The following is a 27,423-nucleotide window of genomic DNA, read 5'->3' on the forward strand; positions in this document are numbered from 1 at the left end:
AATATGATTTTAATCTAAACTTTGTTTTCACGCCCGTAATAACAGACTTTGAAAGCCATACTTAAAAACCTCACGCAACAGTGCGCCATCTAGTGAGACAAAAAACGATAGCCCTCATTGCAAGCACGTAACGTCAAAAAAACCTCACAATACTGGCGTTAGGCCATCTAGCGATATTTCGCCTGACTTTTAGACCTCATAGAATAAGGGTTTCGGTGACAGGCCAGATGGCGCTAGTATCGTACGGTCCGTTGGACAAAATTGAGATTGGTTAAATAACTATAATGGGTCAATCGCAAACAAGATTGTAACGTCAAACGGGTCGATACTAAAGCCATCTAGCGATACTTCGCCAGTCATAAACCCTCATTGCGGGGCCGGGTTCGATTCCCGCTTAAGGCAGATATATGTCTTGAGTGTTTCATATCTATCCTATCCGTAATATGATATATAAATAATATCCGTCGTCTAGTGCCTTTAGTACCTACAAGCGTTGCTTAACTTGAACTAAAACTTAATGAAGGTTTGTCAGGACCTGGTGAAATATCGCTAGATGGCGTTAGTATAGAGTTCCGTTTGACGTTTGTCTTATTTGCTAACTAGCTCTCACAGAAACCTTTCTATTTTTAGATGTTTGTTTTCTATTATTAAAACTAATTGTTATGTATCCATATTCACACGCATACACACCGATACATAAGACAACCGTGCACCACGGTACACAGAACAATTTTGCGCCATTATATTTATTTTAATCAACGATATTCATAAAACTAGCTCGTGAATTTCACGGTCGTAACTGCCCTCACCATTTGAATGCGCAAACTAAGTGCAATCGGGGGCTGTGATCTCCGCCAATGCTGTACGCAAGTACACTCGTTTCATAGTGTGGAATGTAAAACTGTGATAAATGGCAGCAGACCAGACTTCAGATTTAAATGATCACAGGGTTATTTTGATGAACTTCTCTAGCGGCTAGGGCTTAATGTGCCAAAGTGCCTAGTAATTGTCTGATCATGAAACTAAAAATACGTTTCCTCTTCTTATTTTTGCCTATTTAGAATTTAAATGGAACATTTCTTTAGGATGAATTTGTCTGAAGTAGATCCATTATTGCGGTCCATCCAATGATGCCTCCTTTACTATGCTATACTTACTATAAATACAACGACTTGTTAGATTATTTTCCCATAATCATCTTTTCTTTGCAGCAAAATTTATTTTCGCGTTTTTACACGAAGGCAATATTTCCAAGTCTGCTTTTTTAATGAAGCTTATTTTCACATTCGCGTTTTTTCTGTGTCGCATTTTTTTCCAGTCGCATTTTTCCCCAATCCCAATCGACACGGAAACAGTGTCGATGGAGCCCTGGTATCACAGAGCTCCTGTTTCGCACCGAGTCTTTATGTACCCCACTACTAAACCACACAACCAGGCTTAACGGTTCATAGGTAGGTTTAGGTTATGTTAGTTTTGCATCGGCCCGAAGGGCCAAAACCACTCAGACGACGAGACTGTTTCTGTACCGATTGGGATTGGGGAAAAACGCGACTGGGGAAAAATGCGACACAAAAAGAACGCGAATGTGAAAATAAGCTTCATGAAAAAAACAAGCTTGTAAAAATAAAAATCGTGTAAAAACGCGAAAGTAAATTTTGCTGCAAAGAAAAAATGATTATGGGAAAATAATCTAACAAATCAATACAACGCAGTCTCAGGTATCTAAAAAACCTGCTGGCATGAATAAACAGCTTCGGGAAGTAATATAAAAACAAACATATTTAAAAAAACATTATTTTATTACTTATAGTACCGGAAATTCGATAATTTACTTTGTGAGATAATTACAACTTAGGTAATTTCGGTCAGCTATTTAAATAAGTCTCTAGAACTATGAATAGTCGTGATGGCCACAGTTGGCTATCTTGCACTCTCACTGGGCTGCCCGCTCGGGCCGCGGCAGGCGCGTGTCGAGGGCGGTCGTCGACACACGTCTGCCGCCACTGCTTGCCCCTAATACTCAACACTTATCTAAGACTGAGGGCCCTTGTCGGACTTCTCTCCGCTCTCTTCGGAAGAAGTTTCTTTGCTCTCATCTTTCTTTTCACTGCTCTCACCGCTCTCTTCGGAACTGTTCGCGGGAGCGTCTCCTGAGGGCTTCTCGTCCTTAACTGCAGCGTCACCCGCTGGCTTCTCCTCCTTAACCGATTTTTCTTCTTTAGCAGCTTTGAGCTCAGGTTCGGTAGGCTTTGATTCTTCTGGTTTCTCTGGTTCAGCGGCCTTAACTTCGACAGGCTTGGCTTCCTCCTTTACCTTACTGGCCTCATCTACATTAGCTGATTTCTCTGCAGGCTCTTCTTTCTTTTCTATGTTCACTTCACTTTCTTTGGGAGCTTCCTCTTTTGCGGCCTCAGCCGACTTGCCCTCGGCCTTAGGTTCTTCAGGTTTAGCTTCCTCAGGTTTAGCTTCTTCTGCCTTAGGATTTTCAGCCTTAGATTCAGCAGTCTTCGGTTCTTCAGCGGCTGCCTTAAGTTTATCATCAACGGTATCACGTACTACGCGCAGGCTATCTTCGTCTAAAGGAGCCGATTTCGCTTCAACGGCAGCAGGAGCAGCACTTTCAGCTGGTTTGTCTTCTGATTTGGGCTCAGCAGCTGGTGCTTCTGCGGGTTTAGGGGCTTCAAGCTCATCTTTCTTGTCTTCGGTTTCTGGGGCCGCGCTCTTGCCTTCAGCTACAGGCAAGTCAACCTTCTTCTCAGGTGTAGGGATGATAGCAGCGGGATCTACTACGTCATCAGCTACTGCAGCTGGGGTCTTAACGGCGCTTACGACATCGATAATGATTTCAGGTTCAACAGGTTTTGCTACCGGTTCTTCGTTGATAATTTCTCTTACGGTAGCCTGAGAAAGTGCTGATTTTGGTTCAGGCTCTGCGGGCTTGGCTTCAGGTTTGGCCTCAGATTTGGATTCAGGCTCAGCACGTTTCTCTTCAGCTTTAGGCTCCTCAACTTTTTCTTCAGTCTTTTCTTCTTTCTTCTCCTCAGGTTTAACTTCTTCAAGAACAGCGGACTTTGCTTCAGGAATGATGTCATCTTTCTTTTCTTCGGCCTGAACGTCAGGCTTTGACTCTTCCTTCGGCTCAGACTTCTCTTCTACGGGTGCGCTCTTGCCTTCAGGTACCTCACCGACCTTTTTAGCTTCTTCTTTATTGGGTTCAGGAGTTTCATCCTTTTTAGGTTCTGCTGCTTCATCCTTTTTGAGTTCAGGCTCTTCGGATTTTTTGGGCTCAGCAGATTCTTCGGGCTTTTTGTCTTCCGCGGTGGCAGGTGGTGCATCGGCCTTAGTTTCAACCGCCTCAGCCTTAAGTTCAGGCACAGCAGGTACTTCAGACTTCTCTTCGGCCACAGGCATGGCCAGAGCAACGGCCGCAAAGGCCATACATAATAGTAAGACCTTCATTCTGTAAAGACAGAAAAGGCACAATTAGTGGTTTATCGAAATTATAATCGCAAAATTATTGTAAATTGCAATGCACGCCTGCAAGTCGTGCGTGTGGTAAGGCCAATGTTACGCGTCGGGCTGCTTCGCCGGTCCGCACCAATTTTCCTATTAAGACTGGCGTAAGGGCCCGATAATCAGGCGAGCGGTATCAGACTACCTATTTTCTAGTCACATCAAATTAAAGTCGATATGCGACGGGAGGATGTACTCTATTGTGAATCTGGGCTACGTAATTGGCTTCGAAAGTAATTTCTCATGTCACATTACAACGAGTATGCTCGTATAAAGTTGCAGAAAGGTTGCCAAGTGAACTGATAATTATTTTTTATTTTTTTGCCTATTGCTTCGTGAACAGTCATCTATATCCCATTAGCCGAGAAGGTCAAGCACCTAAGCGGTGCTATTTTTAGCGTAGTTAGCTCCAGGTAGGGCATTAAGGCGATATCCCTAGTCCTGGAATGCCGTCTGGCGCCGGGTTGGAAATAGATTGCCGTCGGGTTCCAGCATAATTACGACAGTATTCTCCATGAGTGAATTGCACTTAATTGTGTGCTTTGAAGTAAATAGTATGGCTTCAAATTATGGCACTAGGCTCCATATATTTGCAAAATTACTCCCAACTCTGTCTACGATACTCGTGACGGTGTAATGATAGTGTGTATCTTTGTTCTCTTGCTTACGCGTGTGCGTAAAGGCAGGATGCGAACGCGCGTCAGCAATATGGATGATTCGACCAGACACTGCATAGGTTGAATTTTAATTGTCTTATTCAATTGAATGAGCGACTAGAATGCAATAGATGGTGTTGTATGACTCATTGTGATGAATGTGTCTTTTATGTGCAGGGTAATGGTTTTATTTACGAATATACCTACATACGTATACTTGGTGGAAAAAATATGGCTCCTGGAGAGAACTACCTTAAATCCTTTAGTTAGCTCATTTTACTTAAAGGAAACATTATTTATTTTTAAAAATAAACAAAACTCCATTCAAAGATTATATAAAAAAAAAAACTTTTGAATTTACTAGTTCGTCGAATTAGAATTGATGAAAAAATAAAATTAATCAAATGATAGAATTCACGTATTGTTTTACTTCAAATACCAGATTTTAATACTTGCAATTTAACACTGACCAAAAATCTTATCGATTGGTATGATATAATATAAAATGGCGAGAGTTTATTTTTTGAATCGTTAGCTGGTTGGATTCCCAGGTGGGACAAGCGAATTTTAGAAAACCTTTGTTTCTTATTCAAAATAAAATAATATTTCTTTTAAGTAAAATGAGTTAACTAAAGGATTTAAAGCAGTTTTCGTTCAAGATTCATCAATTTTGTCCACCCCGTACGTAAAGTCGCCAGCAGATATTTCGGAGCGGCCAAGGTGGGCAAAAATATCGGCACATGCACTATAATAGGGCACGTAACTATCTGAATATCGAAAATTGAAATATCGATAGTTAAAATATCGAACCTAACCTACTTTCGATATTTTGACCGTCGAATTTTTAGCATTAGATATATTCATTTTCGATATTCAGATATGTCCCCCTCTATTATTAAGGTCCGAAATATCTGATGGCGACTGTACAATTACTTTTTTTCGTATCATTCTTGCCCTCGGTAATAATAATCCCTTCGTAGTTAGACGGTTTTATTATAAAATAAACTTGGCTTTTTGCGTTTTTCTTGGCAAGCATCTTCATTGGAAGATTCAAGTTCAATACGTAATGGCACAAGTTTCGTAACCCGGCTAGCCGGTTACCTCGTATTACGCCCGGCCCGGTCTTACTTCACATAAATGATGCACTTGCACTTTGTTTTTTTGGAATGATAGGGTTGCGCACAAACTTTTTGGAAAAACACTTGGCAAACGAGCAAGTGGTTCTCCTGATGGTAAGAGATCACCACCGCCCATAAACATCTGCAACACCAGGGGTATTGCAGATGCGTTGCCAACCTAGAGGCCTATGATGGGATACCTTAAGTGCCAGTAATTTCACCGGCTGTCTTACTCTCCACGCCGAAACACAACAGTGCTGCACTGTTGCTTGACGGCAGGATTAGCGAGCAAGATGGTGGTAGCAATCCGGGCGGACCTTGCACTTGTGATTATATACATAGATATTTATTAGCAAACATCAAACTTAGTCAAAATACCACCAACGGGACTTATCACGCTAACACACACGAGTAATAATATAATAATAATTTAATATATTTTATATTTACGAGTATTATATTTTGACTATGAGTGAAAAAAATTTGTAATTATTACAGGGCGTTGGATAAAAATTGGTACATCATAGGTAAGTAAAGTGCTAGAAATTGCTAACAAAGACTCCATTAGAACCACCACCATTGACCATTGTTTACAAAGATAACATCGACGTTTTTGTAAAAAAAAAATACCTAATTATCGGAGTTACTAAATTTACTTATGTATTTTTATCCAGTCGTGATGGCCTAGTGGTTTAAATGACCTCTCAAGTAGAAATTCGTGGGCTCAAATCCGGAACCGCACCCTGGTTTTACGAAATTTCAGGGCAAAATTACACTGAAAACCACGAGAATTACGGTGAAGGAAAAATCGTGAGAAATCCTGCACAAATCTGCAAAATAATAGTGCGCGTTGGAACTACAGCTCAAGCTCATTCTGGAGGAGGTCTGGCCCAACAGTGGGACTTATGAATTTAAAGGCGAGAACCCATAAAATTTTAACGACGTTCCAAAATTAGGACAGCCCTGCTGAGACTGAAAGTATACCGACACCGGGGTAAAAAAGGAACGAGTGGCTATCAAGTTTGCGAAACTGGTTCCGGGCTGAGCCGATGCTAGCACGGCCGTTGCCTCCTGCTCACCCGCTCGACCCCTCTCTTATTACAAAATCCATCTTATTACCTATACTAACTATCGTACACGCGATCAAGTAAAGTTGTTTATTTATAAACAAGCTGTCCCATCCGCAACGCGGCTGATTTATGCGATCGTTTATTATTCTGGAAGGATATCCTCGGCGGGCCTGAGGGCAAGAATTGTCGTCTTCCCACACGACGGGCTCGGCAATCTTCCAATTGAAGCCCAGCATATGCGACAGTTATTGCTCCAATGAAAAAAATTGCCGGCAACGGTCTCTTAGCACGTGATACCGGCCCAGCGAGCGTAATGCACGCTGAAACTGTAATGCTCCATTAAAGCATTTCCCTAGCTCCATATTACACGTATTAAGTGTCGAAATTCAGTGAGCAGACACTAGTTGATTAGGTCTGTACATTATTCAGAGTACCTACCTGTAACCTAATTCTGTAGGCCTTGTAAATTTGAGTCTATTCAAAGTTCTGCGACCGTTGTTGCAACACAATGTCCAGTTTTACGGTTGAGCGCTCGTTTTTACGAAATGCACATAATTTTATTAGCGATCTCGCACTCAGCCGTGACAGATGCAATTTAATTTGCCTGTGAATCTGAATTAAGTCGCGACCGACTCAATTATCTAAATATTTACATTGACTTGATTGAGTTCAACTGAAATTCCCATATTTACGTTGCGCTAGATGCCATCTGAATAAAAGTAAAGCGAAAGAAATGTGTCTGTATTTTTAAAAATGAAGTACGACATTTTAGCGTTATCACACCATAACTAAGGTAAACGTACGAGTGGCATCTATAATCTTATGTCTTATGTCATCTTATGTTAGCAAGGTGTCGTTTATTGGGCATTAGCGCGTCGAGCTCTCGGGCGTTTACCTTATCAGGTTCACTTGCGGCATAATCCTAAGAAGCGATAAATTTTAGTTTTTTAACGACGTAAAGCGCTACACGTCTAGCCAAAAAATTAAATATTGAAACGTCAGTATCTATTTATAACGGGCAACCGTATTATCTTTCACATTAAATTATTGTAACGCGGGCAATTCAGCATTAAGTAGAATAATTAAATCGATTATTCAATAAGTTAGTGTAACCTTTCACAAGTGCCTTCATTAGATACATGACATGTGTTAGCAAATTAACACAGGAAACACTTGCATGTTACTTGTTTGTTACACAAACACACCTAGTACCCAGTTGGAAGTAGCTGGGGCACAGTTATCATTAATTCTCAACACTTATCACCGTAATTGGAAACCAATATTTTAAATTATTTCAATCAGTTGTATTTCAGCACCTTCTATTAGGTAGGTACTATAAGATGCCGGGGATCGGGAATCTTCGAATCGTATTGACAGTTAAAAAGTAAATGACTTCTCGGATGCCTCACAATTTCAAAATTCTCAAACAGGTTCAGCTTTCTCTGTTAGAATGCAGCGATTCCCGGGAATCTTGATGTTAATTCATTTACATACGTGTTGCATCACGTGAACGTCACATTATAGGTAATAACGGATTTTCATAAATTTTCAAGATGAATATGGATAGTAACTTTATGATTATATTCGAGGTTCGGATGCTGGCCTCGAATCTCAAGCTTGCAACGTTCTTTCTGATTAAAGCTCATGAATTTTTGAAGCAATATCAGCGGGGGCGTGTAAGTGCGTAGTTATTATGACGTCGTTGGCGCATTTTATGTGGATTGCTTCCATTCATGTGTCGAAAGCCGTTATTTGAGATGTAGGTTGCTTGTGCAATATTCGACCCACGGTTCATTGTCGACGCATTGGGATCACCGATCGATCCTATTATATTCATCTGATACAATACGGTGCGGCCTATGAATCAAACTGCACGTAATGGCTTTAGTTTTCATGACATGACTTATGATGAATTTATGTAGTGTCCTATTTATGGCTGGTAATTTATTAATCATGCCAAAGTGGAGCAATGGCGATGTATTGAGACGGTTGATGAATCATTCGCTTAATCTCTTAAAAATTCCGCTCCGAGTGCAGCCGCACGTAAAGTCGACGCGCAAATCGTACAAAAATGCTGCAAAAACACTTGAGCTTAGCTTAAAGCGATTAGCTATTTTCCGGACAGCGAAGAGAATTATTCATATTAGATTAATGGTCCGTCCTTTATTCATCCAACAAGTGTGTTGCAATTAGTGAGAAACTGGTATTTTGAAGTTGAACTTCTCTGCGTGTTTTTGCTCCGTGACGAATCGATTCAATTTACATGAATGGCTAACCCGTCACATATGAATGGGCTCTGCAAGAAAGTTATTACCTAGCGACAGTGCGCAAGGCAAAGGTGAGAAAACGTACTTATGGGCTTACGGGATTAAAATAATTTATCACCTCGAATTATAATAAAATAATGTATATGTATTTTGAAACAACATGGCCTATGAACCAACAACGAATGTTCAAAGAGTGAATTGATTAGACGAACTTTGTATCAAGTAAGTACATATTGCATTCTATAAGTTAAAATGAGTGGCTATCGGCTAATAGGTACCTACCTACATCGAAATTGGTTAGGTATCTATTTTTATTCAATAAGAAGAAAGATGTACATCCAAAGTAAATCGGAGCTTATAATTTTGGCCACGGAATTCTATTTGTTGACTGATAATGGTAGCTCAGGTCAATGCCAGCGGAAGAGTGGCCGCGAGAAGTTTGTGTAACGGCGACCGTCCGACCAAAGTGCGAAATGTCAACAAATCCAGTCGTTTCATAACACCTCTCGAACTACAAACACCTTATTAAATCAATAAATTACACGTCCAACATGCCGAGAAGAAATGCTAACATTGATTTACTTTTGTACAGATTTACCGTTGCTAGAATGGAATCCGAGACGCCGCTGTTTAGATTGATTTATTTTATTTTTCTTAGCCTGTGTCTAATGTGAAGACACGTTTTCCCATAAAAATCTGCATAATTTCGATGGGTTAATTTTGTTTTTGTCATTGGCCTTGCTTGTCAGAGACTAAGTTCTTGAAAATCTCGTCCACTTGTGTGCATCTGTCAGCCATTGTCGGAGCTAAATATCCATGATCCGTGGAAATCGTTATTATGTTGGATAATTGACGCGGCAAGTCGCCTTGACTGGCGTTCCTTATTGGGCACTTAACTTTTTGCATAGATAGCCACTAAATTCGGAACAATAGCAGGCCGACTAAAAGTTTCCACGAACTTTTAATGACCCTGCTTTAATATCCATCGCACTTCGTCCTCAAAACAATTCATGATCCATAACAGGACGAAACACACGCTAAACTCGCTTTTATTTACTTGTGTCGTTTGTTACCGAATAAGAAAACCTCATAGTTAATTTGCTTTATTGCACTAGGTACCTATCAATTTTTAACTGCAATTCCTGCGATATAATATAAATGTACTTATTCGCCATCGACCAGTGTGATGATTGAGATGAAAATATTGTTATAGGTATATAGAGATTCCTTGACGTTCCTCTGTACGACCAAGCTTTGAGCTTCCGCGTGTTTTTCCTTAAGTATACTATACTTTAATATTTGTGTTTAATATGAATTAACTATTCGGACAAAACATATCTATGATTAGATAATTATCTATCTTCATTGTGATTTGCCGCGCTTGGTTAGGATAGAGGTAGGTATAAACAACGGGTATTTTTAGACGTTAATCCAGGTTGACTTACAAACGGCAACAATCGGCTCCAGGTCAATCATCGTTAGTTTATGGCTTCAGACACGTGCCATGGTAATTCACTGCGTCACACGGACTTACGCGTCACGAAAGGTACGCCTTGTGCAAACTTAATGTTTACTCATTTATGCCTTGTATTGCTGTAGGGTATAGGGTATAGGCTGGACGTTGTATCGTTATGATGAACGACTTTCCGATGCAAGGACATGGCTGAAGAATCCATCTCTTTATTGTAATTTATCTTCATTTAAATATCTTCTGCGTCCACTTGTATTGCAGCAGAAACTTTTCAATCTACCGATTTGTAATCTTGCGTCGATACGGAATTTAAAGTCAAATTAACTTTTAATTAACAAAATCCGTTATTATCCATTATTAAAGTAATTAGCGTAACCAAAAAGTTTTTTAAAGTGTTCTTTAAAATAAGTGAAGCTTATCAACATTAATTACTTCCAAATATGCGAAAATGCTCTTAAATTAAGCACTGCGTGTGGATACACACCGACATGCGTGGCTAACCATTACTTGTATATATTAGTGTATTGTGTTGGTGTGTAATGCCTCGGCGGCCTCAGATTTTGGTCCCTTTGAGAGTCGTCATTATCTTTAGTGTTTTGTTTTTGAAAGCGTTATTTTTGCCTTGTTTTTATTGTCGTGGCCCTGGTTCACCGTCTGTGAGTAACCGTTCATTGGCCGTAGGCAATTAATAAGTAATAAGCCTGCATAGCCTTAAATTTGGCACTGATCAGCGCCTAAACATACGGGGGGTTAATATGAAAGTATAATTTAACTCAACAATACGTTAGGATAAACAACTTTATATAACACAAAAGGCTTATATTCCTTTATGTGCTTAAGAATGTTGGAAACCGTAGGTATCGAAATTGCGCTATGAACTTTTGAAATAAATTTAAATAATAAAATGAATTTTGGAGACTTAAAACTTGTACCTACTTGTACTTATTTCCTTATATCGATGCAATTTTTACAAGTACGTAATATATTCTTTAGATTAGTTAACCATAGCTACCCATTACAGAGTACAAGAGAGCCTATTTTTATTTTGAGAAAAAAAACACATCTACCTACACACTAACTTGCGCCTTTATTCCACTTGTAGTGGGACTTTTAGCTCTATTATTTTGCCTTAGAATTAAAAAAAAAAAACTTTATTAGGGAGTATTGTTATGGTAAAGGATTTGTTGTGATTTATAACTGATCAACTGTCATAAAACTGCGGTCTGCGGCTACGAATAATAAATAATATTCGTAGGTCTGCGATAAAATACTTCAACGTCTACTTTCCATGCTTTAAGAGCTCATTAATCCCAGTTTTATTGTAGATTTACAAGTTTAATTCGAAACAACTAATCTTTTTTATTGAGCTTTGTGGTGTTATCTAGCCTTATTAGCAATCTTAATAATTATGCAACCGGAAATAAGAATCGTTTGATTGCTATATCAAAATCGTAATTAAATGATCCTAGACTTTGTTTTAGATGAAATATTTCTATTAAAAGGAAGATAATCACAAATGCATAGGAAAGCTTAATATGTTAATCTACGTAGTCAAAGTGGATTTTACACTATGCATAGAAAATTTTACCGAATTAAATGTTAGCAGCAATGTAAATACATTAGTATAGATCTCAGTTATATAATGACTTCCGTTTCAAAAAGATACCAACTGCTGATGCGAAACAATTATTAAGGTCCGTCTGTCCGTCCGTCTGTCATGACAATTTATTTTTTGACTTGAATCATAATATAGGTAGACACTTCGAAATTTCAGTGGGTATATACGCGCACCTTTAAAATTAAACTGAAACAATTCGAAATATTCGCAGTTCCAAAATAAACTTTAAATATAAGACAATCTGGTTGAATTTTAAAACAAGAGAATTTCGAATTATTTGAGTTTAATTTTAAAGGTACGAATTACTATTACCTACTATGGCTATTATACCAACTAATAATTAAAGTAGAGACTGTTTTGGTCGTTTCTTAAAGTCTTAATAATAGTAATAATGGCAATACTTAGGTAGGTGCATATAAACAAACGTCTAACTACTTTTAGTATAATAATAATGCGTGTATTTACCCTTACGAATAACAAAAAAATAAAAATAAAAATATGCAGTTTTAAATATTGATCTGTGCACAACTGTACGGCCGTTAGAACAAGTTGGGCACGTAAATTAATGTTTAAAATAAATAAAATTAAAAAACGGCAAACCGTTACGATAATATGTAGGTATAAGGTGACTCGCAAAAATACTCTTATCTATGTTTAATCCACAGAAACTTCTGATTTGTTTGCAAATTATTTCATTTATTTAAATTTATGTGCAATGATTTACTACCAGTTGCATGCATAGTACTGCAATCATTTGCAATAACTACATTTGAAATTTGAATACAAATCAACAATCTTTAGTACCATTTTATATGTCATAATAATTTGATTGAAGCCGATATATAGTTAGGGATAGGTATAGCAATGAACAGTAATATTATTATAATTATGAAAGTTTGTTCATCTTACTAGGAGTATTACTATGATAAGAGAATAATCTATACAATACAAAATACTTTATTTAAATAAACATAGCCAACACAAGAGAAATATCCATCAGACTCCAAACTAGGCTGAGCCTGTATCTTAAGACGTCTGCGGGTGCGAGTAACTTATTTGAAAAACATTAACAACATAAATATGCTAATAATTATGTTTGTTTACCACCGATGATATTATTAACTAGAGAAAAAAAAAACTTAAACAATACTGAAGGTGCATGCAAAAAAGTAAACAAGTTTATGTGCGAATGTGTATGCGAGCGCTATTTGTATGTAAGTGAGTGTGTGTGGGTGTGAGTGTGTATGTGTGTGTCTAATAAGTAGGAATATTCCTACTAGACTATCTAGTGCAATAGATAGATATAAATAAGTACTTCTAGTTATGAAAAACCTAGCGAAGGCCAAGGGCGGCAGGTGAGTCCTTAGCCTTCAACCTAACCAGACAGCGTCGTATTCGCTCTATCGTCGATTTCGCTTACTTCGCTCTACTACTATTTCACTAGGTTAGTCCAGTACGATAGTTATATTACTAGATCGTGCTCATATTCCTAGGAAAATAGTCATAGCTTTACCCATCACATTTTAGATACAGGATACAGATGATTTAGTCCGAAAAGCTAGGCAGGTATTTAGGTAAACTAATAACTGTTTAAAATTACACCTACCACATCCACAGCGTAAAGTGTAAAGTCTGACAACGCAGTGAGTTTTTCCATTACAAAAAGATGTGAGACCTCATGTTAAACCGAGTCAGTTTATTTGTCATCTTAGTCTAAATTTTAACTGTAAAAGATCGTTCTTTAGTAGTGGAAGCCTTTTAGTGAATGTTGTGATTCCTCCCTTTTTTATGCGATTCATTAGTATTGTTATGTACATCAACAGGATATTTTATATCCGTCCACTTAACACCCAGAAAAAAACATTACAAGCCAAATCAAATTGTCACCAGAATGTTATTCGCGCAAAAAGTACCTTTTGTTCTTCAAGCTTGGGTTTCAGCCGTCTATGGGGAATCGATTCTCCGCGGATTTGTCATGGTGAATGGTCACTACGGTCAGGCGGTTATACATGACTTGTACACGAATTACAAGATTACGGGGAAATTAATTAGGCTGTATAGCTGATGTAAGTAAGATGCTGTTCGCGAGTTGGCGGACGTCAAGAGTAATGAGGCATTATAGAGTACAGTTAAGCTGAAAAGTAGCTTAAATCCTTAGGCGGGCTTGCGTGGGCCAGAGTTCACTTTTAATTGCGCGTTAACTGCTGGGCCAGGTTTAAGTAGTGTCCAAATATACAGTCAATTATTAACCCAAGTTTAACGATCTATTTTTTTAAACATGGACTTCACAAGTGGCTCTCTGTACTTTGTCGCTGTCATTAATCAAAACATTATTTGTCGCTGCAAAGTACTAAGGAGTTCAGCTACATTTGAGCTTAATTGTATTTTGGAGCCTGGCAGATGGTCTGCAATGACAGTGTTTTGATTGGTCTGACAGTGCGACCGACGACTTCCGCTCAAGGTAGAAATTTAGGGTAATTTTTATTATTAGGGATACTTAGGTATATACATATATATGGGTATAGGATGTTCTTGCCATTACATTCATGATGTGCGTGAAATTAAGCGTTTATCCCTTATGTTGGTATAATTTTTTTTTTAGTTTTTTCCATTTTTTTAAAAATAATTCATAAGTGCTTGTTATAGCCTAAATTGAATAAAGATATTTTTTATGACTTTGAGAGTCGCATAATAATTTTAAATCTTTAATAATTGTACGAGCTACTTGCCCGTGGAAGAATGTAGTTTGTAGATGATGTAAAGTTTTGATAACTGATAAGACGTATGTATTGTTTGAGTGATTTATTGACACTAAAAATATATTGTATAGAAATTGATAGAAATGAAGTAATGTAATTAAAGACACACACGCAATAGCGCTATCTAAGCATAAATATTATTTGTTAACATTATGTACAATTTGCTTGTACAATAATCTTTAATAAAAATTTGTTAATATAACAAATTTCTGATTTTGCAACTAACATAGAATTCAGTCATCGCTATCCTGTGGGATTTCTTCAATTTCTTGGGAAAAAAAGAGACCAAGGTCCCGTCGTCTATCTCTGTTTATACTAAAACTCATCAAAATTGTTTCAGGTGACAGTTATTTTCGCAGCATCAAATTTACAATATTAGTTTGGATAGCGACGATACCTACTGGACAAAAAAGGTTTCGTTTCGATTCGAGTTAGTGCTTATGATCGATCGTATACACATATTTACTCCAAAAATGCCTTTGCCATTAGTGTAGAAAGGCACTCTTGCAATCTAATTAAACATTGGGCGTTTTTTTTTTCAAGTCGAACCTCTAAAGTCATGAAATCTTATAAACGTATTATTTCAAATCTAGGCACTTTAAGCTGAAAAAAAAACACACGGAAAGAACGAGCGATCGATTTTAATAGTTCAGAAAATAAGTCTTCGAACACTTAATGCTATTCCCTGCTCACCCTATTTTAAAGAATTAAATAATTGTACCACTTGTACAAAATTAAATTATAATAACTGACAGGCTAAGTTGGTTCAGTCAATTTATAATTCATCCATTACGTTTAATCTTCATTGTGTAAAATTATAAAAACAAAGGTCTTGTTTAATAAACATTCCGAACAGATTCACTGGCTCGGAACACTGCTCATCGCCGGTGACAACTCTTTTGTGTTAGAGAATATTCGATAAATTGGTGCGAATAGGCCCGCCCTACCGTGAAGGTCTTAGGAGATTGTCAATAAGAATTGAATAGGTTCTTATAAGGTATAGGTACCACTGTAACTAAAGAGAATGTCGGTGGAACTACGTAAACATTGACACTACGAACGAAGTGCTCTTTCTATTGTTTTTTTGGAAATGTTAAGGGAAAAGAACCTTGTTCCATCAATATCTGATTCCCCATCCAGAACTGGGAATTTATTTTGTAAATTTTATTGGCACATCAATTATTTCTAATTTTAACGGTAAGTTATTTATTACTTAAAGGTCTCGTACTCAAAGGTTCCAAACGGTAAGCCCTATTTTCAAAAACTCACCTATAACTTGGTCCTTTAAAACGTGGAGACAAGCACTGACACTGAAGTTTAAAAAAAGAAAAATCCGTGTTTCTGGTTTGATTTTGTTAATGTGCGGTCGCTGTGACGGCCGGCAATGTATTGGAGGCGGTGTGATAATGCCGGCGTTTATATACTGCATCTGAGGCTTGGCGGAGACGCTACATGGCGTTGTTTGACCAGATAAAAGACAAGAGCATCTCACGAGCTTTTTCCTTGTTGACATCCATCATTTTAACTTGCATTTGTCAAAAGCCAGCTAAATTTCTTTCTGAGGCGAGGGCAGAGCGTAAAAAAGGTACTCGAGCTCTGGCTCCTTGTCATGATACTTTCTTTAAGTGAAATTCTAGTTCAAGGCAATATTGTTTACTTTATTTTCAAATACACATTCTTATCTCTGTGACTAACGAAACAAAATGCTTTTAATTTAATTCGCCTGTGCTCTGTGGAGTTGAGAAATGGAATAATTATTTTATGTGAATTAGATTTAAGAGGAGCACGTTTTATGCAATATTAATTAGCCACCGCTCTTATTTCGCGGTTTTCCGAATTTCTCACGAGAATCCTTAAGATTAGCAGAAAGCATGCTGAATGTTAACTTACTTCTGACAAACTAATGTAAATAGGTAGGTACGCTTATCAATAGTAAACGCTCAACTGCAACTGTTGATTTGAACAAAACTATTTCACCCCTCCTTATTTTGCCAGTTTGCGTAAGATATCTGTAACTATTCAAATTAGGCTCTATAATAATCTAAAGACCGTTAGTTATGTTTAAAAATTTTCTTTAAGCCTTAAAGTCTAAGGCCTGTGCTGACTGATTCTCTCTACCAATAAATTAGAGTTTATTTCTGACTATACCTAGGTACCTACCGACCGACCGACCGTAGCGACCTACACCTGACTAGCTTTGTCCCTCGGCTACGCTTCCGTGAAAGAATAAAAAAATTCTTCATCTCGTGGGAATTCCGAAAAATCTCTTAGTGCCTGACCACTAAAAAGTATCTAACTCCAGTAAATAGATAGTTGTGTTGTGGTCAGTTTGCAAACTACTCAATTAGCCAGTCTGTCAGTCACGTTACTATTTTATTCTACTAATATTATAAATGCGACAATTTGCGTGAGTGTGCTTTTTTTTTATCCGACTGGATGACAAACGAGCAAGTGGGTCTGCAAAGTGCTTGTTAATCCTTTACGCTAACTCATTTACGGATTTGGATGATATATATGTAGATGGCTGGACCTCTAGAATAACACATAGGCTACTTTTTAACCCGATATCCCCACGGGATTCGTGTAAAACCCCAAATTTTTACCGTTAACCCCTCGTATGTATATTAGTTGTACATAAGTCTGTTCATATTTATTAATTTCCGAGAAATTGGTTGTCTGGAAGAGATCGCTTTTTACCGATAAGACCGCCTATTGTCTAACCAATTTTTTTATTTTTGTAATGTCTATGTACTGCTTTTTGGTGATCAATAAAGAATATTTGTATTGTATTGTATTGTATGTTTAGGCGCTGACCAGTGCCAAATTTAAGGCTGTTTTTTTTATCAGCTGATTTTGTGCTTATTAAAACAGATGAGACTAGAATTCATAGTGCTGGCGGCACACCCCGAAATTCAGCATAAAGCTGAATATGGTGTTAAAAGCATGAAAATCGGAAAGATTGATCTTTAGGCCATACAAATCAATTGTACCCGTAGCACGAAAAAAAAAAACAAAAAAGGAGAGGAGTTATGACGTCATCTTTTTTTGTATGGGAAAGATAAAATTTTTGTTCTGAAACCTACCGTGTGCGGTATCTTATGAAAGGGCTTACTAAGCCGATTCTAAAAATATGTCACATCATCATATTTCAGTCACTTGTTTTGAAAACCCCCGACTTTGTCACTTCAAAGTTCAATATCCCAAAAACGATTGAACTGATTTTGATGAAACATGTCTAAGAGCCATCGCTAGAAAACTTGATTTCAAATAAAAAACCGCATTTAAATCGGTTCACCCGTTTAAGAGCTACGGTGCCACAAACAGACAGACAGAGAGGCAGACACACATAGCGATCAAACTTATAACACTCCCTTTTTGTGTCGAGGTTAATGATTTATGTTAATACTGTGGCGTTTGGTGGTGGTTTCTACATTGCTTATTCGTAGAATAGAAATACCCTAATCAACACGTTCTATTCAGCTTCGTCCAAAGGGTAGAGACTCGTTGTAGAGTCTGTACCAGTTAGTGACATAAAATAATAAAATAACGCTTTTCCTATTGCTGATGAGATCTGAAGAGCGACAACGTCACACGTTTTGAATATGCTCAACGGTTTTATCAATATTAATTACTTGCATAAGCGAATAATAAATATAAATGGCATTGCAAATATTTCTTATAGACGCTGTCAACCTTTAACACACGCATTACGGACTCTTGCCAATGTTTTAGTATAATTTTCGTATTTGTTAATTTTACGTTATTGCAGTCGGGCCAATAAAATTTAATTGTACCCTTAAGGTGTTCGTATAATAAATAATAGACAAAAATAGGCATATGGTTGGTTAAATTTATTGTGTCCCAAGTTGTTTTTTAAACGTACTTACACAGTTTTTCCGACCGAAAATTAAAATAGAGGCCACGTGAGTTTTATTGCTAAAACGAAATACTAATAAACATAATTATTTATATACACCGTGTTATTTTTGATATCTTTTAACTTTAAGGGGACACCTAAAGGTCAAATTAAGTAAATTTCTCTAACACACTAGTGGTCTAACTCTTGCTGTTTAAAAGATAATCAAGAGTTAAGATAATTAATTAGTAGTAGAAAAACAGTGTGAAGGACTTTATGACGTTTTTTCAAAGTCAATAAATAACTATAATCCGTTTTTAATTCACACATATTTAGCAAAATAAAACAATGTTAAACATGTGGATTTTTGTGATGTCTCTGTTATATGTCACGTCAATGTCACTTTTCAAGTTTGTTTATTTTTCCGTTTAACTATTAACAATGACTGTGAAGTTATTATACCTATGCATGAAAAAAAAGTTTTTTTAACGCATAAATTAACTATCAGGTAGTTCATATCAATGAACTCAGCCGTCTGCCTGAGTTAACGGATATCCAAAAAAAACACGGTGTATAAATTTCTTGTCTAAAAATAGTATTTTGAATGCAACATACAAATACTTTTCGTTCAATTTCATGTATTCAGATAAAAACGCAAAAATCTTTTTGATTTCATTTTGACGATTTTATTTTGTGTTTTAATTTAGTTTTATGTAATTATATATTTATCTTGTCGATGAAACTCAAGTTTTTTATAGGTAGTACATATTATGACCGTAGTCAGAAAAAGCGCGACATATTATAGCCTGTATTTTTGGTATCAAATCGTTATAAACGAGAGCAGAATTTTCATGGCATTTTTTGACCTGTCATAGTGACTTCTCACTTATCGACTTCCGATATACATACATATCGATACACAACAGGTACTAAAGAAGATTAAAAGTAGAGGTAAACAATAGGCGGCCTTAAGTTAAAGAGCTATCTTTTCCAATTAACTTTCGAGCAGTTGAAAATGTGAAATAGACATGAAATGAACAATGAATGGACAACAATTTCTAATTTAATAATTTCAGTTCAGTTTTTTTTTTCAATTTCATGCTAAAATTCTGCTTTTGTAATGTTAACAAGTGTTCTATTAATGTCTCTATAAAAGAAATAGATGTTTTTTTTTTCGAAAATACAAACTGAGACATGGATGCACAGAAAAACCAGAAAAAGAGACCAGCACTGTCTCAGTTTGTATTTTCAATATGGTTCACGGGATACCCGTAAAAGTAACAAATTTAGAGTTGAAATAAAAAATAAAAAAAGACTCCAAAAAACCAATCATGATATTTTTTTCATATTTTCGGTTTTAAACTACTTCTTTTTTACAGTCAAATATTCCATTTGTATGCAGAAAAAGAACGCTCTGCATTATTACATGATAAGTTTACGACAATCTAATTTAAAGTTTAATATATCTCATCATTTAGGTAGAGTCGATAGGTGAGAAGTCACTACCACATGTCAAAAATGCCATGAAAATTCCGTTCCCTGGTTATATTATGCAGGTGGTAGGACCTTGTGCAAGGTCCGCCCGGATTGCTACCACCATCTTGCTCGCTAATCCTGCCGTGAAGCAGCAGTGCTTGCACTGTTGTGTTTCGGCGTGGAGAGTAAGACAGCCGGTGAAATTACTAGCACTTGAGGTATCCCATCTCAGCCCTCTAGGTTGGCAACGCATCTGCAAAACCCCTGGTGTTGTAGATGTTTATGGGCGGTGGTGATCTCTTACCATCTGGAGACCCACTTGCTCGTTTGCCATCCAGTCGAATAAAAAAAAAAAAAATTATATATAGATCAATTGTTTTGGCTCTTGAAGAAGCATTCGTAAGATGCAATTAAAAAGGTATTGTCCGTCCGTACGCAGCGACGCTGTCTGACGGTGATGTGGCCGTGACCTTAACTCTGTGCCTGAACCTATGCCTACCCGTATCAACATCGAATTGTTATATGGTGAAAGTCTCAATATTTTGAAATCGCCGCTTAGACGTTGATTTATCAGTAAGTAATACTCTACGTGTATTTTTATTATCTTACGGTACCATAAGATATGTCACCGTGAGCCACAATTCGAAGAAGAATGCGGTATGATAGTTGTAGTTCTGGGGAAAAGTTGAAGAAGCGTAGGCTGAGGATTATATTTTTTTAGTTTTAGATTTATTAGTCATTGTTAATGTATAGTTATAGTATAGTATATATGTATATAGTATAGTATAGTATAGTATGGATGATAGATGGGAATATAAGTGGGATGTTTACCTTCTCAATTACCTATTTTCATCAACAACGAAGGTTGAACGACTCCTTATCTCTGTATCAAATCCAGGACAATGTTTTGTACTTAAACAGTTTTAATAATTTGGTCATTTGATCTTATTTTACTTTGGGAGCGGAAACTTAAGAAGAAATAGAAGTAGTTAAGAACAATTAGGAGAGTGAGCGAAATACAGGTATGCGAATAGGCATTGGCTCACAATCTAGTCTAGTGTTTGAAATGCCAGATGGATTTCAGGTACGTTCTTAAGCTAGAGAGTATGAAAGCATGCTTTTCTCTGTCTACGACTGTACCCGTGCAACAATAGAGGAGTGTTCCTTTTGCAGTCTAGATGCCAGCGAGGGCCGGGATTGGCCGTTTTTAAAAAAAGTGCTTTTTTTTATATTTTGGAAAAAAATATGGTTTTTCCTATTCAGAATCAAGAGCACAATCGATTTCGATAGTTTAAAAAAATGTCCCCAAAAATGACAGTTTTGCGACGTTTTTTTCATACACTCAGTATGGTCGTGACAAAACTGACTCATAAAATTTTGTATGAAGAAATGGGGACATTTTTTAAACGATCAAAATCGATTATGCTTTTGATTCTGAGTAGGAAAATCCATAATTACGCCCGAATACATGCGATTTTCTAAAACATTGCATCATTTCCATCCTGTATATTTACGTCCTACGGCTGGGTACAGGTCTCCTCCCAAATTGAGAGGACATCGACTGTAGTATCCACGCTCGGTGTGGATTAAGAATTTAATTTAAGGCCACACATAAATTAGCTTTACTTAAGCATTTTTTTAACAAAGACCACTTGATTTGACAAAGTGAAATTATATTATCATCCATGTAGACTAGTGTTGCAAATAATACACGATTTAATAAAATTGTTTCCATAAGAAAATTCAACCTTGATGGTTTGACCTATGGCCCTTCACCTTCAAGGATCGTAGGGTCCGGGCTTTACACCTCTATGTTTTTCGGAATTTGATGTGCGAAATTATCATTGAAACTTACCATGAGCTTTTCGGTTAAAGAATATATTGTGAGTAAACCTGAAAATATCTGCGAAGTAGTGGTGTGTTGCCAAGATGAAGTTCCCAATCCGCACTGGGCCCATGTGCGAACTACAGCCCAAGTACTTTTGATCTGAGAGGAGGTTTGCGCCCAGCAGTCGGACGTATATAGGCCAGGGATGAGGCTTCTCATCACAGGGGTAGAAGTTGGACATTGGAAACATATCACGATATTCGATTGTCTCGACTACTGGTTGGGTTCGAAAACTATCAAAACCTGGTAACGGTATTCTTAAAGTGCCGACATCTGAATATTTATTATGTGATAACACTAAATCTCCCAAGTGCGGCTGATCGCACCGCACTATAAATTACTTTGCAGTTTGTATGCAACTCTCGCGTCTACTGTGTCTACACAGACGTTGGAATATAAAAATGTTTGCATACATGTTGAGGAATAACTATGTTAGTGTATAAATGCCTTTAGTTACTCTGTACTCTGGAATAGCCCTCGAATAATCGAAACTGACACACAAAAACCGAAATTCGGTTTCAATGCTAATACAAATTTCAGTCAGACATTAGTTATTGTCATTCATAGTTATGATCAAAAGCTAGCGGTAGAGCATGTTCAAGTCTGCTCTAAATGATCTAGTTGATGCATTTGATACAAGGATATTTTAGGACAGTAGTGACCATCGTTTTTGTTATCAAGTTTTTTAGTCAGCACCTTGGTGGCATCCGACTTTAAAAAGTATCATTCACGGAGTGTGATGGTCAGGTGTTTTAGCGGTTGAAGTGTCAAACCGTAGAGGTCGTTTATGTTTTCTGCTGTTTCCTGAAATACTTACGTATTTTCCTCGTTTAACTAATTGCTTTTATTTATTCCGGACTAGCTTTTGCCCGCGGCTCCGCCCGCGTGGTATTCGGTTATCGCACGCGGTTCCCTCGGGAACTGTGCATTTTTCCGGGATAAAAAGTAGCCTATGATACTCCCGGGCCCATAAACTATCTCTATGCCAAAAATCACGTCGATCCGTCGCTCCGTTACGGCGTGAAAGACGGACAAACATACAAACACAATTTCGCATTTATAATATGAAGTATGGATTATAAATTAAAGTAAAGTCTCTCATTAGTTTTAAATACATATAACACTTGAAGCTTTGTCGAGTTTAAGTTTGTCTTCAAATTATTAATCATCTCTTTTTTAACAAAACACCGCGGCAGCAGCCGGCAAAGCGCCAGTTCCAAGGTAAGTTATAAATTTGCAGTATTCTGCGGTCAAATGTATAGGTGTAAGTATATTAAATAATTTTCGAGATTATAGTTTTTACGTTAGTGCTATTTTTATGATAGATGCCTAAACATTAAGGAAAATCGACATCGTGACGTCGACATTTGATCGAAATAGCAGGTGTTCTGATCATCGTCTTAATTGTTATATTTATAAATAATAGCTTTGAGAATTCTCTCATAATATATTCGTCGTATACATCATTGTCTTCAGGTACGTATTACATATTGTTGATGTTTATAAAAACAAGAATATTAGTAACTTCCTCCAAGGCCCTTGTCTTACACGCCGTATTTTTTTGTATGAATTAATGTCCTTACGTTAATTGTACCATTGGTAAAATTTATTTACTTCCGTATACCCTGTGCCTAAAAGGTAAGCTTATTTATTAGGCAAGCTTATTCTTATGTTTTCGTGATTACTTTACCTACATACAGAAACTTAAACTAATTATACTCTTTGAAACTGGTAAGTTAGCGCTTCAAAACTATTTTTTAAGTAATTGCTTTCGTATGTATGACTCTTTATTGCACATAAAACGCCCGAAATTAACAGATTATTAGGATGTGAAACAGATGGATGATCAAAGCTGAACCTAACCCATAAAGGGATTTCTTTTATAGTTAACTTGATTTAAATTTTGTCTTGTAAGCTCAAGCGAGGACGTAGATGAAATGAAACACTACATATAAGACGCTTATGCACTACTACAAATCCCGTATTTTACGAGCCTTTGCATCCCTTCACAACTTCGTGAATTGTATAATTGTTAAACACATCAGTCTAAGGCTGCGTTTCAACCAGAAATGTACGAGGCAGGGTTGCCAACCGTTGAAAAAAATCCCTCGTACAATGCAGCTAAAAATCTCGTATTTTGGCTTTCAAACCTCGTACATTTATTGTTATGCATCTAAAACGTGCTAAAACCAAAATTAAGGCATATTAAACTATTGGATTTAGGACTTTTTAGTCAATGAAATAAACTATTGCAAGTTTCCTTCTAAATAAAACATCATTTTGTATCTCAAAAAATCTGTTCTCAAGACTCAAAACTGAAGTAAAATCACAAAAAAACTAAATTTGTCTATATTATTACGAAACTTTGCAAATAGTGGTGGTGCAAAATGTTCGTATGGCCAAATTAACAAAATCACGTACATAATTGTACGAGGTTGATAGTGTCCTCGTACCTCGTATTTGTACGAGGAACCTCGTACGGTTGGCAACCCTGGTACGAGGATGTGTTGCAAGGAATGTTTTATTCATTAACCAATAGAAACGATCCATTTACCTATTCTCGCTCAGCACAGCTCTAGCGGAAACGGCCCAGCGGAGCGAGGATAGGTAACTGAAGCGTTTCTTTTGGTTCATGACAAACACATTCCTCGAAATGCATCCTCGCATATCTCTGGTGGAAACGCAGCCTTATCAGTTTAAATAAGTTTCCACACAGCTGGTTTATGGAGTTTCCGGTCAATTCGTACGCTCTTGAACTCTTTCTGTCCAAATCGAGCTTCTGCATTTAAAATGGAGCGACGAATTTTACGCCTACGTTAAACTTGAAACTGTAAGTTTGTCCAGTTCATTATGATACGTTTTTTCATTGTTTTGTTACGAGTATAAAATTCCAGCAATGTGTCTGATTCGCTTTTACATTTAGTAAAATTTTCCGATTTTCTTTAACATCTGCTTAGATCTCTCTGCAGACACATATGGTTTGAATAAGGACCGTAATCCGAGGAGAGCTGGATAAGTTGTATTTATGTTTCCGAGTGAGATACTTCCATAGTGCTATTTAAAACATGATTGATATCTCCAGCGATTACTCCTGCGACGTAGCGGTTCCTTTTTTCGGTTACTAGGTGGCGCTGGCGCTACTGTTACTAATTTTTCGGCGTGATTAATATGTACACCCGTGGCAAATTGATTACTGCTTTTTGGCACTAAGAGTCTGAGCTGAGCCGCAGTTAAACGGTCAGACAGACAGGCTTAAAGACATACTAGTTAATATTTGTTGTCTTTTTCTGAAAGGGTGACTGATTAGCAATAGTCATAGTGTTCAACAAACTGCCTCGTCACTTGTTGATCAACGGTGACGCAGTGTTCGTTGAAATCGTCCTCTATTTTTTGTCTTGCACCTTCAGTGTCAAATCTTTCCTGGAAGTTTCCCGTAATGATCGTAATTTATAACTCTTGTTGACGATTCTAAAAACCGACACTTAAGTTTACGTCACAGACAATAATGGACGCTTGATCGTCATCACCATACGCTCAGAAACAGCGTTTAGATTTTCACGCTACTTGTTTACAGGCATTTGCTCATTGCCTGTAATATTGTTAGAGACACTTTCAACCTTACTGTTTACTTATACATCTGAATTTGAACGCAAAACAGCTGTGGACATGCTAATATTATGTTTTTGTACGATCATGTGCATCCTTTTTAGAATTTTGCCACCAATCATAATTGATTAGACATGTTAATTCGTTTTTAAGACATCAAGCTTCTTTGGTTTAGTTTCGACAAAAGAATAAATTCATTTTCATTTATAAAGATGTAACTTATATATATATATCATAAAAACAAAACTTGTAAAGGCATCTTCAGTAGTTGTAATGTTATTTATAGTAGGTAGGTACAATAGGCAGGTAAAATTCGTTTCTTAATTTAGTTTTTTCGTTTAATTTCGTTTTTTATTGTTTTTGTATAAACAAAATAGTTTTAGGGAGCACTTCGACCAAAGTTAGTATCCAGGGTCTGACGATGGAGCTAGAGGCCTGATGAGGAGGACTAACCCTGTATTGCCTAATTTATTTTGTATTATTTTTGAGTGTTTTAAAGAAACCTAATGTTGTTCATGTTTTATGGTTTTCAAAAGTAATTTTGGCAAATATTTGTTTGATACTGATCAATATTTTAGAAAACAAAAAGTACAAACAAACCTATATCTTGTTTTGATTGACAACATTCAGATATTAATCAAAATAGGTTAATCGGTTTAGGGATTGAAAACAGTTATTACCTACTGTTTGTACATAAAAGCAAATAAAACCTAATTTCCGCTTTCGCAATGCTCTTAAGTAGGAACCACTGATACTGATACTGCGTAGGATACACTGATACCTATACTACTGTGTTGCAGTCGCTATCCGTATTCTGTTACATAATTTTGAAGAAATGAGCCACATCTCAAAAAGTTTCTATAAAACGAAACAGCGTGCTTGCAGCACAATTTCAATTTATCAAAATTGCATGCTGATTAGCTTGTTTCTGCAATATTTGCACCAGGGTACTTATAAGTCTGATAACGGTTGAAACGCCCATAGAACTACTTTGACACAGGGCAACCTTTGCACACACGCATCTCCTACCTGCGTCCGGCCTTGCTCTTGTATTGGTGGAACGATTTAGCGATCGGTGTTAAATGTGAGTATTCGTGCCGAATTCTTTGTTTTGACTGAATTGCCGCTCGTGCCAAGTGAACAGGCCGGTAGGTACCAAACAAAATTAGCTACAGCGGAAAATTTATTTTTACCACATTATTTCCATCTAGTTTGCTTGTGGTAAGCAAATGTAGCTTGAATTTTGAGTATTGTCAATTATGCTCCGCATACTCTACGCATCAAAGCGACTGGATATTTTTTTAAAGTAATGTAAGGTAAACGTCCCAGTGTCCAGGTAATTTTCCTGGGTCAAGTCGAGGAGCACCAACGTGTTCTGAATTCGAATCTCATTTCTGCCCTCTCTGAAAGTCTTTTGGTGAAAAAACTTACTATGCTCGCACTTATTGACAAACCAAACGTTGGTTATCCACTAGGTGGAATTAAAGCATGATTTCCTAATTTAAATGTTGTCAACACGCGCACTCAGCCGCTGAGTCGCGTTGCTCCGAAGACGAAGGGCTACGGATTAGCCCGAAACATGTCGAGCTAAACTCGATTTAAGACGTGAGTTATCCGGGTCAATATATTTAATATGAGTGAGTCTCACAGTAGTTTCATGTTAAAAATCATACATAATCATGAGCACAATTAGTTTTTTTACCGTTTTTTACCTTTTCATACTTCCATATGACATGAACTTGACATTGAGTCATGTTAGCTCGCGTAGCTTGCTATGTTTTGAAATAAAAGGAGAAAAATGCATAGGAATTGTTTATAAAAAATGTTTTACCATTGTTGCTTAATTATAGCGGAGTAACGTTTTTTGATCGATAAATAACATTTTGAAGTTATCTGGCCCCTCAAAAACCTTTGAAAAACCACAAGAAACCGGTTAACTCAAAAACTTACTCCATTTTTAATGCTTTTAAATTTTATGGAACGTTTTACTGTCTCAGGATGTTCCGCGGTGCACTGACTTTAAAATATTTTTTATATCTGCCTTATTTATGACGATTGACTTATAATTTGTTTCGATGTTTTACGATATATTTCAATAAATGTTAATACCATTTCCGTTACCTTA

The 27,423-nt window shown here is 37.0% G+C and overlaps 2 protein-coding genes across 3 annotated transcripts in view; one reads left to right on the forward strand and one right to left on the reverse strand.

Moving 5' to 3' along the window:
- S6KL (ribosomal protein S6 kinase like) overlaps positions 1 to 27,423 on the forward strand; it is an 88,563-nt gene that overhangs the window by 18,194 nt on the left and 42,946 nt on the right. The window lies entirely within an intron of this gene.
- Positions 1,781 to 26,399, reverse strand: bnb (bangles and beads). Of its 2 annotated transcripts, none has more exons than XM_074100244.1 (2): positions 26,328 to 26,399; positions 1,781 to 3,460 (listed from the first exon to the last, which is right to left on the reverse strand). In XM_074100244.1, the coding sequence occupies exon 2, from the start codon at positions 3,457 to 3,459 to the stop codon at positions 2,032 to 2,034; it is 1,428 nt and encodes a 475-aa protein (XP_073956345.1). In that variant the 5' UTR covers position 3,460; positions 26,328 to 26,399; the 3' UTR covers positions 1,781 to 2,031. The 2 variants fall into 2 exon arrangements, with proteins under 2 accessions (XP_073956345.1, XP_073956344.1); XM_074100243.1 differs by lacking the exon at positions 26,328 to 26,399 and adding an exon at positions 15,742 to 15,874.

This window comes from Choristoneura fumiferana, chromosome 17, assembly GCF_025370935.1.
Source record: "Choristoneura fumiferana chromosome 17, NRCan_CFum_1, whole genome shotgun sequence".
Classification (NCBI taxonomy): domain Eukaryota; kingdom Metazoa; phylum Arthropoda; class Insecta; order Lepidoptera; family Tortricidae; genus Choristoneura; species Choristoneura fumiferana.

Coding starts and splice junctions, on each gene's coding strand:
- bnb (XM_074100244.1), bottom strand. CDS start 3,459: ATGAAGGTCTTACTATTATGTATGGCCTTTGCGGCCGTTGCTCTGGCC.